The 17,183-nt window shown below is 38.2% G+C and overlaps 1 protein-coding gene across 1 annotated transcript in view; it reads left to right on the top strand.

Moving 5' to 3' along the window:
- The window catches only part of LOC126150528 (cilia- and flagella-associated protein 57-like), a 329,352-nt gene that overhangs the window by 213,258 nt on the left and 98,911 nt on the right, over window positions 1-17,183 (top strand). Inside the window, exon 11 of the mRNA XM_049915882.1 lies at window positions 16,337-16,436. Coding sequence (XP_049771839.1) covers window positions 16,337-16,436 — 100 coding nt within the window. The remainder of the gene's footprint in view (window positions 1-16,336; window positions 16,437-17,183) is intronic.

Raw genomic sequence — 17,183 nt, 5'->3', positions numbered from 1 at the left:
TCCGAATAGATGAGAGCTTGAACACATGACGGGTCACACTCTTGTGGGTGGGACAAGCTGTGCACTATCTTGACGGTGAGTTCCTGGTGAGGGTCACATCTTTGCTGTCGGTGAACAGTACAAGCACACGATTATTGAACACCATAATCGACAGGTCATTGACATAGTCAGGTGGCACATTGCAGCACAAAATGAAGGACGGGGCATCCGCATCGCTAGTACCTGAAATGTTTTCAAAACCTGTGAATGGGGATGATGATGACATGCCTGAGGAACCTGCAAAGTGCAGTGGTGACTTGTTGGACAGAGAAAACCCAACTGTAGGTTGAACAGACTCAATAGCAGGTTCATCAAAAGAACATGCACTCAGGTAGCCCGACTGGGATGGCAGAGGGTGTCGGAGTCCACGAAGGAAGGCTTTAGCCTGGGTAGAGAAATGGTTTGTGGGCGATCTTTTATCATAATGTCGAACGTCATCTCGCCCCTCTGGAGTACTTCAAAGGGGCCAAGGTGAGGGGGTTGTAAGGGTTGTCTGACAGAGTCATCCCTGAGCATGATGTGTGAGCAAGTGCTGAGTGCGGTCGGCACGTAAGTGTCAGGTGGGGAATGGCTGACAGGTTGGTGTAGCCGGGTGTTTCTAAAGTGTTCACGCATCCTTCCGATAAAGTCTGGGAAGGAGGGGAATCCCCGGGATCTTGGGGGAGAATTAGTTCCCCAGGTAAAACCGGGTTTTCGCTGAAATCAAATTCGGAAATTGTCCCATGTAAATCTGGTTTAAATGTAGAATGTAGGCCCAGCAGCACACAAGGAAGTGCCTTGGACCAGAGACAGTTGTGGCACCTGAGTGCAGTTTTAAGGGTGTGGTGCCATCATTCCACCAACCCGTTGCTTTGTAGGTGGTAGGCTGTCGTATGGATCTCTTTAATAGCAGATTACAGAGAATCGTAAAAAGTGCAGATTCGAACTGTCGACCCTGGTCGGTTGTGATGGTGGACAGTCAACCGAACCTAGTGATCCAACAAGAAACGAATCCTTTGGCCACAGTTTCTGCTGCGATGTTGGGTAAGGGGATGGCTTCCATCCAATGACACATTTGGTCTATTGTGGAATTGCTAAAGTAGAGTATATCCTTGTTGAAGGTCATAGGTCATTGTCCATCAGCTGTGAAATAACTGACGGCGAAAGGTTGTGTTGGCCTGGTCATAAAAGCTGGGTCTCTTAATCTTCATAAAGAATGTTCAGTGATGTAGCCATGGCGCTGGATGTGAAACCTGTTGATTCTATACAACTGACGCGGAAGTCGCAGAAGATGTCGAACTCTTTTGTCCGGGGTCACCAATATGGGATCCTGGATACAGATCATAATATACATAATAAACAGTTCCCAAATTTTCTATATATACGTATATTTTACCTTAAAGACTACTACACATGAACACTGCATGAAGTACAAAGGCAGACTGAATTAAACATGGCAGCTCGTCAGAAGGGTTAATGTTCCAAAGATTGTAATTTGTGTTGTCGATGTGACCTATCAATGCCACACATTGCTTTATTTCATTTGCTTATTTACTTAGTTTAATGTGATATGGATAGAGCCATCAGGTCCTCTCTTACATTGGATGAGGGTTCCACACATACAGTATCTTTTTATATCATAATTACATAAGTAACAACATTTATAACATGAAAAATTGTATTAAAATGATCTGAGCATCTGAAGTGGCAATGTGAGTAAATATACTGACTATGAACTGAGAAAGTTAATACTGTCAGTACTTTTACTACTGTAGCTGCTGCTGCAAATAGTGACAACAGTAATAGTAATAATAATAATAAAAATAAATGACAATAATAACAATAATGATAGTGGCAGATATAAAAGTAATTTAGTGGTGTACAAAATAGTTTTCTGGCATATTGAGTTCTGGATAAATTAAATTTAAGAACACTGTATCAGCTAAATATTTTGGGAAATGACAAAGATCTAGTTGGAAAGAAGGATGTAAAATGGGTAATGAGTGCATTTAGGCACAGTGGTATTCCTTATTGTTGTTGTGTTCTGAAGCTGGAGATGTTATTCAGCTCTCCGAAATAATATGGGAGATTAATGCAGAGTCCAGTGGCATATCCTGTAAATGTTAACATAGTTTTATCTGTAATGGAACTCCACTGTGCAGTTATTTTTCCACAAGTTCTCAGTGACATCACCAAAAAATGAGTTTTGAACTTTCATCTGTACCAGCAGATCCTTTTCTATGGACATGTTGGGCAGTGAAGGCAGATGACTTTGTCTTTGCCATTCCTAATGGAGGTCTTTATTCTTTCCAGTACCAAGAATGATTATTCTACTGATGAAGATTTAGATGGTATGGCTAATATCAGTTCACAGAGTTTATAGGGTTCTGGAAGTCCACTGTAAAGTCCATTTTAATACAGGAAAATTTATATTTCTCTCACAAACTTGTCTTCAAAATGTTGTGACATAAACATAGCATTCAGTTCAGACCTTAGCCTGCCAATATAAAAAATCATCCCATACATTGTCCATAATTTTTCAGTGTCTGCTCAGGAAACACGTCTGCAAAGCATGAGAACTTTGAGTCTGATATTTCAATCGGGCAGTGAAACAAATTTGATGCGTAAAGGCATCATTATAATATCTAATATTTCGAAGTACATCCACATTAGTCATCATTTACAGATGTTTCTGTGCATGTTTCTTACTTCTGTTCCTTGGAGTATCATATATGCTTTTAATCTTGCATCATATTTTCTCAAAGACATTTCATCTCTTAGAATGCGGCTTTTCTTTCAAGTCGTCCACTTCTCTGTTGCAAAATATAATGTCTAAGAATTGTGACTGCACAGTGTTAAATGTGACATATGTTAGAGAAAACAGTCCTTCAAACAGAAACAAAATCAAGTTAAATTGAAAATCTCATAACAGCAAGAGAAATTTACATGCTTCATTAATAGCAGTTGTGTCCCAATTTTGTGGAGTTTTCAAAATGAATTTGTCCAAATCCTTAAGTTCAGACCCATAATCTAACAAAGGTTTCACCAGATAACTTGAATAATTCAAAGTTGTTTGCACAAGTTTTGGAAATTTCTTCTTCACATTGTATGCAACAAGTTTGTTATAAATACAAAATCAAATAGGGGTAATGCAGGAGTAGGTATAATAATGAATAAAAAAAATAGGATTGTGGGTAAGCTACTCCAAACAGCATAGCAAACGCATTATTGTGGCCAAGATAGACATGAAGCCCACACCTACTACAGTAGTACAACTTTATATGCCAAATAGCCGTGCAGATGATGAAGAAATTTATAAAATTTATGATGAGATAAAAGAAATTATTCGGGTAGTGAAGGGAGACAAAAATTTAATAGTCATAGGTGACTGGAATTTGAGAATAGGAAAAGGGAGAGAAAGAAACATAGTAGGTGAATATGGATTGGGGCTAAGAAATGAAAGAGGAAGCCACCTGGTAGAATTTTGCACAGAGCATAACTTAATCATAGCTAACACTTGGTTCAAGAATCATGAAAGAAGGTTGTATACATGGAAGAACCCTGGAGATACTAGAAGGTTTCAGATAGATTATATAATGGTAAGACAGAGATTTAAGAACCAGAGTATAAATTGTAAGACATTTCCAGGGGCAGATGTGGACTCTGACCACAATCTGTTGGTTATGAACTGTAGATTAAAACTGAAGAAACTGCAAAAAGGTGGGAATTTAAGGAGATGGGACCTGGATAAACTGAAAGAACCAGAGGTTGTACAGAGTTACAGAGAGAGCATAAGGGAACAATTGACAGGAATGGGGGAAACAAATACAGTAGAAGAAGAATGGGAAGCTCTGAGGGATGAAGTAGTGAAGGCAACAGAGGATCAAGTAGGTTAAAAGACAAGGGCTAGTAGAAATCCTTGGGTAACAGAAGAGATACTGAATTTAATTTATGCAAGGAGAAAATACAAAAATGCAGTAAATGAAGCAGGCAAAAAGGAATACAAACGTCTCAAAAATGAGATCGACAGGAAGTGCAAAATGGCTAAGCAGGGATGGCTAGAGGACAAATGTAAGGATGTAGAGGCTTATCTCACTAGGGGTAAGATAGATACTGCCTACAGGAAAATTAAGGAGACCTTTGGAGAAAAGAGAACCACTTGTATGAATATCAAGGGCTCAGATGGAAACCCTGTTCTAAGCAAAGAAGGGAAAGCAGAAAGTTGGAAGGAGTGTATAGAGGGTCTATACAGGGCCAATGTTCTTGAGGACAATATTATGTAAATGGAAGAGGATGTAGATGAAGATGAAATGGGAGATATGATACTGCGTGAAGAGTTTGACAGAGCACTGAAAGACCTAAGTCAAAACAAGGCCCCGGGAGTAGACAACATTCCATTAGAACTTACTGATAGCCTTGGAAGTGCCAGTCCTGACGAAACTCTACCATGTTGTGAGGAAGATGTATGAGACAGGTAAAAGGTTATTTACAATTTGTATGGAAATCAGATGGCAGTTATAAGAGTCGAGGGACATGAAAGGGAAGCAGTGGTTGGGAAGGGATTGAGACAGGGTTGTAGCCTATCCCTGATGCTATTCAATCTGTATATTGAGCAAGCAGTAAAGGAAACAAAAGAAAAGTTTGGAGTAGGCATTAAAATCCATGGAGGAGAAATAAAAACTTTGAGGTTCGCTGATGGCATTATAATTCTGTCAGAGACAGCAAAGGACTTGGAAGAACAGTTGAATGGAATGGACACTGTCTTGAAAGGAGGGTATAAGATGAACATCAACAAAAGCTAAACAAGGATAATGGAATGTAGTCGCATTAAATCGGGTGATGCTGAGGGAATTAGATTACGAAATGAGACACTTAAAGTAGTAACGGAGTTTTGCTATTTGGGGAGCAAAATAACTGATGATGGTCAAAGTAGAGAGGATATAAAATGTAGACTGGCAATGGCAAGGAAAGCGTTTCTGAAGAAGAGAAATTTGTTAACATTGAGTATAGATGTAAATGTCAGGAAGTCGTTTCTGAAAGTATTTGTATGGAGTGTAGCCATGTATGGAAGTGAAACATGGCTGATAAATAGTTTAGACAAGAAGAGAATAGAAGCTTTCAAAATGTGGTGCTGCAGAAGAATGCTGATGATTAGATGGGTAGATCACATAACTAATGATTAGGTATTGAATAGAATTGGGGAGAAGAGGAGTTTGTGGCACAACTTGACTAGAAGAAGGGATCGGTTGGTAGGACATGTTCTGAGGCATCAAGGGGTCACCAATTTAGTACTGGAGGGCAGCATGGAGGGTAAAAATTGTAGAGGGAGACCAAGAGATGAATACACTAAGCAGATTCAGAAGGATGTATGCTGCAGTAGGTACTGGGAGATGATGAAGCTTGCACAGGATAGAATATCATGGAGAGCTGCATCAAACCAGTCTCAGGACTGAAGACCACAACAACAACTACAACAACTATTGGATTCACTCATTTTGTGAAATGATGCTAAAATATCGTTCAAACATAGTGGTAACATTCATCTGTCACTTATGTCACTATTTTTTGATGAATTCAAGATAGCAGAAGGGAAAACTACTAAATGCAGTCTTACTATTGTGTGCATTTATCCATATTTCACACGAGTTTGGCGTGATGTCACAATAGAAAAATGGGAGTTGAGACTACGACAGTGCCTTGCTTGTATGTTTCAAGAACTACTACAAGAGAGTGTCCATGCAGCACACAAATTAACTGTCAGTTCAAAGGGAAGAAAGTAAAAACTGTGAAATAATTATTATAATTTAAATATTAAAAACTCACTTATAGTGACTAATATATTCCATACAGCAAGCAATGCTTGCACCACATGCACAGAAATATGCCTCTCCTACAGAGAAGAACTTTGAGAAAATTACTGATTGACAGAGGGGGAGAGAAAAGATTTTACTCTGATGGGAACAATTGTTTCTGACATGTTGTTCAGACATGGGCATTAAGGATGAAGAGAGATAAGAGGGGCAATAAGGAGCAATGTTCACTGGTAAGACAGTAGAAAAGTGAAGGGTATAGATATATCTGCACTTGTCTGCACACAGCCAGGATAGGTGTGCCTGTGATGGTGAAATATGATCAAAGAGTCAAACATCACAGATATAATGAAAACGGGCATTCATAACAAGTTCCAGGTCCCTTGACTTTTCCTAAGAAAGGCCTTGCAGGATAACATCATTCTAATCAATAATCAGAGGTGTAAGTGTTTGTACAAGTTTCTTTTTCAGGTCAAGAGGGAAGAGCTTTTTATATTTTTATCAGGCATAGAGAAATACTGATGCCTTCTCACACACTGCAGTTATATGATTGATCCAATTCAGATCCTAGACTCTTTTTCTAAAGGAGGGAAGTCGGTATTTGTCCCATTTAGATTCCCAATATTTTAGGCTAATGAGCCTAGAGTGGCCATCCAGTACTGCTTGAATTTTGAAGAATTGAGCTTTAGCCATATATCCTGTGCCAATTTTGGTAATGTGCACAGGTTGGTATTGAGATTTTTGATAGCTATTGCTTTTGCACTTGCAAGACACAACTGGTGGTCATCAGTGTACATGTGGTATTTGCAATATGTCACAACTGATGACACATCATTTACATATGATGAAAAGAGTACAGAACCTAATACCAAACCCTGTGAGATATCTGATACTAGCTGTCTTCATTGTGATTTTATGGAGCCAGATATGACAAATTTCAGGAGAGACATCAGATATGAATCAAACCATTGCACTGCACCTAGCAAGAAATTTAGGCTGCTAAGTTTGGCAAGCAAAATGTTGAAATCAACAGTGTCAAAGGCTTGGCTGAAGTCTAAGAAACACATGAAGAAGCAGATGTTAGTTACCTCTTGTCCATATATGATCTTTGTTAAGGTAGATGTTTGTGCTGTGATGCTTATGGAAACCTGATTTGTATTTTGTGTAAGTTGTTTTAATTAGGTCATATGTTAGCTGGTCATGGACTATTTATCCTATGGCCTTTGACAATGCAGGAAGATGTGAATAGCTCAATAATCAGAGGGTACTGTGACAATGTTTTCTTTTGATAGTGGCTTAACTAATCCCTGTTTCCAGGCCTCAGAGAAAACACTTGTGTTTAAGGAGTGGTTGAAAATACAGTGGAACCTCACATAGCAAGCGTAATTCATTCCAGAATGTTAGTTGTAGTGCAAAACACTCATTAAGCGAAACAATTTATACCATATAAATTAATGCAGATTCAGAAGGATGTAGGCTGCAGTAGGTACTGGGAGATGAAGAAGCTTGCACAGGATAGAACAGCATGGAGAGTTGCATCAAACCAGTCTCAGGACTGAAGACCACAACAACGACATGATAATGTGTTCCATCCAGAAAAAGTACTAAAATATTTATCTTATTCATGCCATTTATTCAAAGAAAATTATACATACAGTATTATGTACTTCATTATTTGTGATACAGAACTAATTATTTTTTACTAGGAAGCTAACTATGGTCATTTGTTTTGCTGATGCTTCAACAATTGGTTCTAAAAGGAGACACAGCATTATCATCATATAAATTTGTAGCACCCATAGCTACTGCTTCATTGGGGTGACGATTTTCAGTGTGTGATACAACCAGTTTCCATGCTTTCAGCATTTCTCTTCTTGTGCCAGAAGACTGCTGCTTTGCTGTTACAGCCTCCTCCTCCTCCTCCTCCTCTTCCTCTGAAGAACTTCTCTCCACAACTTCCTGCTGTGGAACACACTGCAACTCCATAAGCTCTTCAGTGACCATTTTTTGGCTGTGATCTTCCACAAGCTCATCAATATCATTGTTATCCACTTATAGTCCCATGCTCTTGGCCAAAGACACAATCTCGTTGACTACACGTTCCACAGGTGACTCAGACGCCTTAGTCACATTCAACAATGCACTCCGGCCAGAGCTTCTTCCGAGCAGAAGTGAGAGTTCTCTTCGTAACCCCTTCCCATACCTTATTGAGCATCCTGACACAGCCAATGATGTTGAAGTGATATTTACAAAATTCTCTGAGAGTGAGATTGGTAGCTTCAGTCAAATCAAAGCAATGCTCGAAGAGTGCTTTAAAGTAGAGCTTCTTAAAGCCAGAAATAATCTGCTGGTCCTTAGGCTGGAGTAACAGAGTGGTGTTGAGAGGCAGAAATTGGATCTTGATTAATTGAAATTCTTCAAGGAAGTGATCTTGTAGGCTTGGATAATGGGCAGGACCATTGTCCTTAACAAGCTAGACATGGAGTGGCAGATTCATCTCAAGCAAATATTGTTTTCACCAAAGAACCAAATACTTCAATCACACACACACACACACACACACACACACACACACACACACACACACACACGCACAAAAAATCATGTGTCGCCCAAGCATTGTTGTTGGAGCTCCACATCACATTTAACTTGCTCTTCTGGGGTTTACACTTCTTGAAGGCTCATTGGGTTTCTGAATGGTAAACAAGCAGCAGTTTAATTTTCAAGGTGCCACTTGCATTGGCACAGAATAACAGTGTGAGACTGTCTTTCATTGGCATGTGAATGGGCAATGCACTCTCCTCTGCTGTTATAAAAGTATGCTTCAGCATCTTTTTCCTGAACAGACCCATATGATCATGCTTAAAAACCTGTTGCAGCAGGTAACCCTGAGAATCTATGAGCATCTTGAAGTTGCTGATGAAGTTCTCTGCTGTCTGTGTTGAAGCTGGCTGTTTTGCTGTACCTCACAATGCTGTGGTTGCTTGTTCTTCTCTTAACTTCTTGAACCACCCATAGCTTCCCTTAAACACTTCTTCGGCTGCTGATGATCCTGGCATCTTCTTAATGAGGTTGGGAAAAATCATTCTCATCTTCTCACAAGTTATGTTCACGTTTATAGTGTTGCCTTGCAATTGATTTTCGTTTATTGATATAAGGAGCAACCTTTCAGTATCATCCAGAATACGAAACAGTTGTTTAGATACTCTAGTCTCTCCCTTTGGAGCATTTCTCTCCTTAATCTTGTCCTTGTTCTTGAGGATAGTGCAAATAGTTGACGTACACTGATTGTATGTGCATGCTAAATCCGCCATGCTCACATCACATTCACGTTTTTTAGTGATTTTACATTTCATTTCTAAGGCCATTTTCTTTCTCTTATGGTCATCATCTTGACATTTTATCTTCACGGACATGAAAGTTATTAAAATTGGCACACAAAAAATCACTTCATGAACAAAAGTTTAAAAAAAATGTGTGATTACAAGCTGTACTAAGATGATAGCAGAAAGAGTGCTAAGCCCAGATTGCAGTATGTACTAAAGACATTGTTCATATACCGCTGCCAACAATGAAAAGTGTCCAAATTGTTGGACGTTTCCCTCACAACACATGAACAGCTGGTGACATCACTCTAAATCATCGTCACTCGTTATGCAAAACATCACCTGTCAAGTGAGTAATTTTTTTACAATTTGTTTTGCTCTATGTCCAAATTGCACATTATGGGAGGTGCTCGTTAAGTGAGGTTCCAGTGTATCTGTTATAAAGGACAGTAGTGGATCAATGGTGTTGTTGTTGTTGTTGTTGTCTTCAGTCCTGAGACTGGTTTGATGCAGCTCTCCATGCTACTCTATCCTGTGCAAGCTTCTTCATCTCCCAGTACCTACTGCAACCTACATCCTTCTGAATCTGCATAGTGTATTCATCTCTTGGTCTCCCCCTATGATTTTTACCCTCCACGCTACCCTCCAATACTAAATTGGCGATCCCTTGATGCCTCAGAACATGTCCTACCAACCGATCCCTTCTTCTGGTCAAGTTGTGCCACAAACTTCTCTTCTCCCCAATCTTATTCAATACTTCCTCATTAGTTATGTGATCTACCCATCTAATCTTCAGCATTCTTCTGTAACACCACATTTCGAAAGCTTCTATTCTCTTCTTGTCCAAACTATTTACCGTCCATGTTTCACTTCCATACATGGATCAATGGTAAGCCTCATCATTTCTATTGTGATGCCATCATGTCCAGCAGATGCTGATCCAAAGCACACAATGTCTTTCTTAACAGTATTGAAATAACATTACTGTAGACAGAATTTTTTTGTGGCTACAATCATTTCCTTTGTAGTTCATTTGTGGATTTAGGTAATGTGAAGTACTTGGTTAGTTCTTCAGCTGGGACAAGGAGATCAGCTCCAGAATTCATTTTGATAATACCAATGCTGTGCAGGCCTTTTCCTTGGGATAGCTGGTCTACTTCTGTTGGTGGTTTATGTAAGGCCATGTCTGAGTTTTGCATTTGTCACAGGTTTTCAGTGTGTTCTCTGGAGATTCATGAACTGTTTTAGTTCCTCAGTTAGCCAATATTGCTGAGTAAGTTTTTTCATAAACCATGAAGTTTTTCATTTATGTCTGAAAAGGGAGTGGAAAACATCCCCCAAACTATTTATTGTGCTTCAATTGCAAGATTGGATAAGTTAATGTGTTTGAAGTCTCAGTATGTTGTCAGTTTATGGTTTCTTTCTGGGATACTGTAGGGAGTACATCAGGAAAATAATGTCATTGGTGGACTTTCCAGGTGCAGATATTTGAGAGGTACCAATTACTCTGCCTGGGGAGTTTGTTACAAATATATCAGTGAGAGTGTGATTGCTGTTAATATGATGGGTACAAGCAAGCTGAAATAGTGACATTTTTGAAGATGAAAGCATCTGCTTGAATTTCAGAATGGAAGAACTGTTGTGTAGAAATTTATGTTAGTATTACCAGCTAGAATTATATGCTCATACATCAATTCAAGACTTGAAAGAGCAGCATCAAAACAGGTAAACCCACCTGTTCCAAGATGGCCGCCGAGTAAGTGACGCCAGAACCACTTCCAGAAAGTTAAGTGATTTAGACAGGAATATAATTTAGTTTAACGCCGACAACAAATTAAATACGTGCATTAGTGTATCGTTTACTCTTGCCGTTAAAGGTTTGACTTTTCTTTGCGTATTTTTTCAGAAAACACGAAAAGATCGTAACTTCGCGAAGTCGCGCTTAGGCTTAAATTTTGTAAACGTGTTTGTTTCTTGTTTCACGGTAATTTAACTAGTTTCTCGGTAACAAATAAGTAAACTACCGTAAATAGCGTATAACTTCATTGTTTTAATACAGATTTCAGAAAAACAGCGTAATTTTATATCAGAAACTTGCCTATATACATTTGTTTATAGGCCTAATTCTCGTAACGTTTTTCGAAAATCAAAGTTAAAGTATCTCGTTTAATAGTCCTTTTTTTCATTCCATCGAGTGAAATATATAATAAATAGCGTATACCTTCGTTGTTTTAATACAGATCTCAGAAAAACAGCGGAATTTTAAATCAAAAACTTGCTTATATACATTTGTGAATAGGCTTAATTCTTGTAACGTCTTTTTTGATTTTCGGTAATTTAATTGATTTATTCTAGCTAAAGTATTATTTTTGCCATGAGTGAGAAGTGCCTGACTTGCCGTAGAATTGTTAGTTCCGGGGTTTGGTGTGATGTATGCAGTAGTTTTTTTCACTGGGGGGACTGCAGTGGCGTGGGTGTTGGGAAAGTGGATCAGGCTCATCAGTGGTTATGTAGGATTTGCAGCAGAGATAGGAAGATAGTGGAACAGGAGGGGAAAATTGCTGCCCTTCAGGCTGAACTAGATCAGGCTAGGGAAGATCTGGACAGGTTAAGGAGGGAGAAGGGCAAAGAGAGGTGGGAAGTGGCAACAGGTAGCAGAAGGAACAGGCCTAGAACTAAGTCTGACAGTTTTGTGGTGAATGTCAAAAATAAGTTTGACCTGTTGCTTCAGTTAGAAACTGATGAGCCTCAAGCAGAGGTAGGTGTAGACAGGACACAACAAACTTTCAATAGGATATTGAAAAAGAATGTAGGAAAGACATCGAAAAGGAAGAAAGTTTTGTTGTTAGGCAGTTCTCATGCCAGAGGTGTAGGCCAACTTCTGCAGGAGGAATTAGGACCAGAATACCAGGTCACAAATTTTTTCAAACCAAGTGCTAGTCTGGATCAGGTGACAGAGGATTTAGGTTCACTCTGTAAAGGATTTACCAGGGAAGACACCGTGGTTATTGTGGGAGGGCCAGGGAACAGCATCGACAGAGATCCTGGGTACAGTATAGAGTGTGACCTGGTAAAGATTGCGTCGGCATCGAGACACACCAATGTTGAATTTGTATCTGTCCTGAGACGCCATGACCGGCCTCATTTGGACTCTTCTGTTGGGAGAGTTAATTTGGAGTTGGAACGGCTGCTTGGGTCAGGTGCGGGGGCTCATATTGGTGTGGTTCCTGTTGATTATCTCAGTAGGTGGGACTATACCAGGCACGGCCTACATCTCAACAGGAAAGGGAAGGGTAAACTGGCTGGGGTAATAGCAGGAAATTTAAGGGGGGGAGGCACTGCCATGAACGGTAAAATACCAGTGGTTACAGGTGTTGGAGCAGCACCTTTTTTAGGATAGGTAAGACAGAAAGATGTCAAGTTCTACGAGAGGTCAGGACTGAAACAAATCTTCAGTTTAGGAAAGAAATTAAACAGCACAATTCTAACACATTAGATCACCAATCACAGCTACCAATTATAAATTTTCACCAATCACCAGAAATTTTATCTCCACCAAGTTGTATCTCAGTCCTAGGTAATTGCATTGATGAATTAAAGTCACCCAACCCAGTTGACATAATCTGCCTCTCTGAACACCATGTGACCACTGGTATAGGAACTAGGCCTAAGCACAATGAGAAACTCAGACAGGAGAATACTGCAAATGTTAGAATAAGGAAAGGGTCTCATAAAAGTATAATTAAAAATAATGTAAGTATATTTCATCAAAATATTGGGAGTTTAAAGAATAAAGTAGATGAGCTTCTGGTTTGTTTAGAAGATTTAGAAGCTGAGAATGAAATAGATATACTATGCCTGTCTGAGCATCACATTGTTACTGATATAGATAAGGTAAATGTAAGTGGTTATAAGCTCTCTGCACATGTAATGAGAGAAAATATGGAGAAAGGAGGAGTTGCCATATATGTCAAAAGTTATCATTGTGCAAAAAGTATAGAAACAAAAAAGTTTTGTGTAGAGAAACATATAGAAGCATGTGCGTGTGAGCTTAAATTAAATAAAGGCACATTTATAATTGTAACTGTATATAGGTCCCCATCAGGAAATTTTCATCTATTTCTGAAAAATTTGGACTCCTTGTTGTGCTATCTGTCAGACAGGGGGAAGCAAATTATTATTTGTGGGGACTTCAATGTAGATTCTCTGAAAGAGGGTAATAGGAAAAATGACCTTGAAGTATTACTCGGTTCTTTCAATTTGACACCCGTTATTGAATTTCCTACTCGGGTGGTAAAGGATAGCAGCTCACTGATAGATAACTTCTTTGTAGACCAAGATAAGTTTAACCAGATAAATGCTCAGCCTGTTGAGAATGGTCTTTCTGATCATGGTGCACAGCTAGTTACAATATATGACATAGCTCCATTCAGCAATACTAAACAGTCCTCCAAAGTAGTACGTTCAGTCAACGATTTAACAATTGCAAATTTCAGGGAAAGCCTACAGCAGTTAGACTGGGATGAGGTGTACCGTGAACCTGATGCCAATTTAAAATATAATTTATTTCATGACATTTTTGTAAATGCATTTGAAAACTGCTTCCCCAAGAAAATAGTTAAATATACTCGTAAGAAACCTTGTAACAAACCATGGCTTACTAAGGGTATAAAAATATCTTGTAACCGGAAAAGGGAAATGTATCTGACAGCAAGAAAGAGTAGTGACCCAGAAACTATCAAAAATTATAAAAACTACTGTGTTATATTAAGAAAAGTTATTAAAAAATCCAGGAGTATGTGTATCATGTCTGAAATCAGCAACTCTGATAATAAAATTAAAACAATTTGGAATATTATTAAAAGAGAAACAGGTCAACCAAGAGCAGAGGGAGACAGTATTACCATCAAATTGAATGAAAGCTTTACGAACAAAAAGTCAGAAGTTGAAAATATTTTTAATAATCATTTTCTAAATGTTGTGGATATAGTAGGATCCAGGTGTTCATTAGAAGATGCTAGGCTGTTAATGGAAGAGGCCATACCTATGCAATTTGATACAATTGAAATCTCACCCACTTCTCCCTCTGAAATTAAGAAAATAATAAACTTGCTTAAAAGCAAAAACTCACATGGAATTGATGGCATTTCCAGCAAAATACTAAAAGCTTGTTCTCAACAGATAAGTAAGATTCTCAGCCACCTGTGTAATAGCTCTCTGGAACAGGGCATTTTCCCTGATAGACTGAAATATGCTATTGTTATACCTTTGCATAAAAAGGGGGATAGATCTGATGTCAACAATTACCGTCCAATCTCCCTTCTAACAGCTTTATCCAAAATTTTTGAGAAAGTAATGTATTCAAGAGTAGCTTCACATATCTGTAAAAATGAAGTACTAACAAAATGTCAGTTTGGTTTCCAGAAAGGTTTTTCAACAGAAAATGCCATATATGCTTTCACCAGTCAAATTTTGAATGATCTGAATAACCGAAAACCACCCATTGGGATTTTTTGTGATCTCTCAAAGGCTTTTGATTGTGTAAGTCATGAAATTCTGCTAGACAAGCTCAAGTATTGTGGCATGAGTGGGACAGTGCACAAATGGTTTAATTCGTACCTAACTGGAAGAGTGCAGAAAGTTGAAATAAGTAGTTCTCGTAACATGCAAAGATCAGCACATTCCTCAAACTGGGGAACTATCAAGAATGGGGTTCCACAAGGGTCAGTCTTGGGTCCTTTATTGTTCTTATTATATATTAATGACTTGCCATCCTATATTCACGAAGAGGCAAAGTTAGTTCTCTTTGCTGATGATACAAGTATAGTAATCACACCTGAGAAACAAGAATTATCTGATGAAATTGTCAATACTGTCTTTCAGAAAATTACTAAGTGGTTCCTTGTAAATGGACTCTCACTGAATTTTGATAAGACACAGTACATACAGTTCCGTACAGTGAATGGTATGACGCCATTAATAAATATAGACCTTAATCAGAAGCATATAGCTAAGGTAGAATATTCCAAATTTTTAGGTATGTCCATTGATGAGAGAATAAACTGGAAGAAACACATTGATGATCTGCTGAAACGTTTGAGTTCAGCTACTTATGCAATAAGGGTCATTGCAAATTTTGGTGATAAACATCTTAGTAAATTAGCTTACTACGCCTATTTTCACTCATTGCTTTCATATGGCATCATATTTTGGGGTAATTCATCACTGAGGAATAAAGTATTTATTGCACAAAAGCGTGTAATCAGAATAATAGCTGGAGTCCACCCAAGATCATCCTGCAGACATTTATTTAAGGATCTAGGGATATTCACAGTAGCTTCTCAGTATATATACTCTCTTATGAAATTTGTGATTAACAACCAAACCCAATTCAAAAGTAATAGCAGTGTGCATAACTACAATACTAGGAGAAAGGATGATCTTCACTATTCAAGATTAAATCTAACTTTGGCACAGAAAGGGGTGAATTATACTGGCACTAAAGTCTTCGGTCACTTACCAAATAGTATCAAAAGTCTGACAGATAACCAACAAGTATTTAAGAAGAAATTAAAAGAATTTCTGAATGACAACTCCTTCTACTCCATAGAGGAATTTTTAGATATAAATTAAGAAAAAAAATATTAAAAAAAAAAAATAAAAATAAAAAAAAAATAAAAAAACACACAAAAGAATAAAGTTGTTATATTAACTTAAGTATGTTGTTAAATTAACCTAATTATGTCATGTATTGGAAAATTCGACTCGTTCCACATCATTACGAAATATCGTATTCATGATCCATGGAACTAGGATTAATCTAATCTAATCTAATCTACCTACTTTATGAAGTTTGTAGAGGAAACAAATCAAGGAACTTTCTGTAAGGGATTTAATCTCTATTAACATATATTCCACTTCTTTATGTTCATTATTGTTGGATGTGAATAATACAGTAGGTGATAAACCAGGGTGTATTTATGCCCCTATTCCATTCCCTCATCAGTTAAATCTGTCATGCCTTAGAAAGATGTAGCCATCTCAATTTACTGAACTTATGGGAATAGTTGTTTTTGTTAGGTCTCTGACAGGTGTATTACATGGCTGTTTATGTATTCAGATATGTGATGGAATTTGCCAAGATCCTTTAAGTATTTACTTCTTTCATTTTTGTTCTTCTAGGCAAATAGGTGACATATTGGAAGAGAAGAAACGGGCAATGTCTGAAATTCAACAGAAGTATGAGCTTAAACTTCACAATAAGGAGATGCAAATTGATGATGTATGTCCATAAGCAGTACTTTCATCTTATAAATGTAGACTACATGTAAGATATTACATTTTAGAGACCAGTCCATGTCATGTTCATGTTGGCATATATTGAAAACATTCAGACTTTTTAAGGCAGTATGAACTGCATAGCGAATTGTGTGGCCTGTAATTAGGCTTTCTGCTTTGATTCAGTTAATCTATGGAAAATTCCATTAGTTGTATGCATACATGATAAATGAAAACATGACTTCTGTCGGATAGTTGAAACAGTGTAAGAAGCCATAGCAGTCAGTTCTGAGATGATTTAAACTGTTGGCCAAATGTATGACTAGCTCAAATATGGCTTCAGATGGAACAAAATGCCTTTCATTAAAGTAATGAAATGCTAGGCAGCTTCATCAGCCCTGGATTTCTCCAAGTGGCAGCCTTTTGTTTCACCAGTAGCTCTCTGAACTGAAATTATTTTTATTCTTCAACTCAGAGCCTAGGAAACACATTGGAAATCAGTGGGATAGGATGAATATTACTTTGGTCAGACTGGATGTTTCTGGCAATCAACTATGCATGTTACCTCACACTAGAGGCATTCATAAGCAAAGTGGAGGGCCATAACCTGACCTAACTATGGAAACAGGGCAGCTGGCCCAGCTGCAGGCAGGCACAATTGAAAGATACTCACATATAGATTTCAGCACACACATGACCTGCAACTCCAACATCTTGGCCTGCCCTGAGATGCTGGAGTTGTGTGTGAGGT

Source organism: Schistocerca cancellata, chromosome 2 (genome assembly GCF_023864275.1).
Source record: "Schistocerca cancellata isolate TAMUIC-IGC-003103 chromosome 2, iqSchCanc2.1, whole genome shotgun sequence".
Classification (NCBI taxonomy): domain Eukaryota; kingdom Metazoa; phylum Arthropoda; class Insecta; order Orthoptera; family Acrididae; genus Schistocerca; species Schistocerca cancellata.
This window is presented reverse-complemented; position numbering and strand designations above follow the sequence as displayed.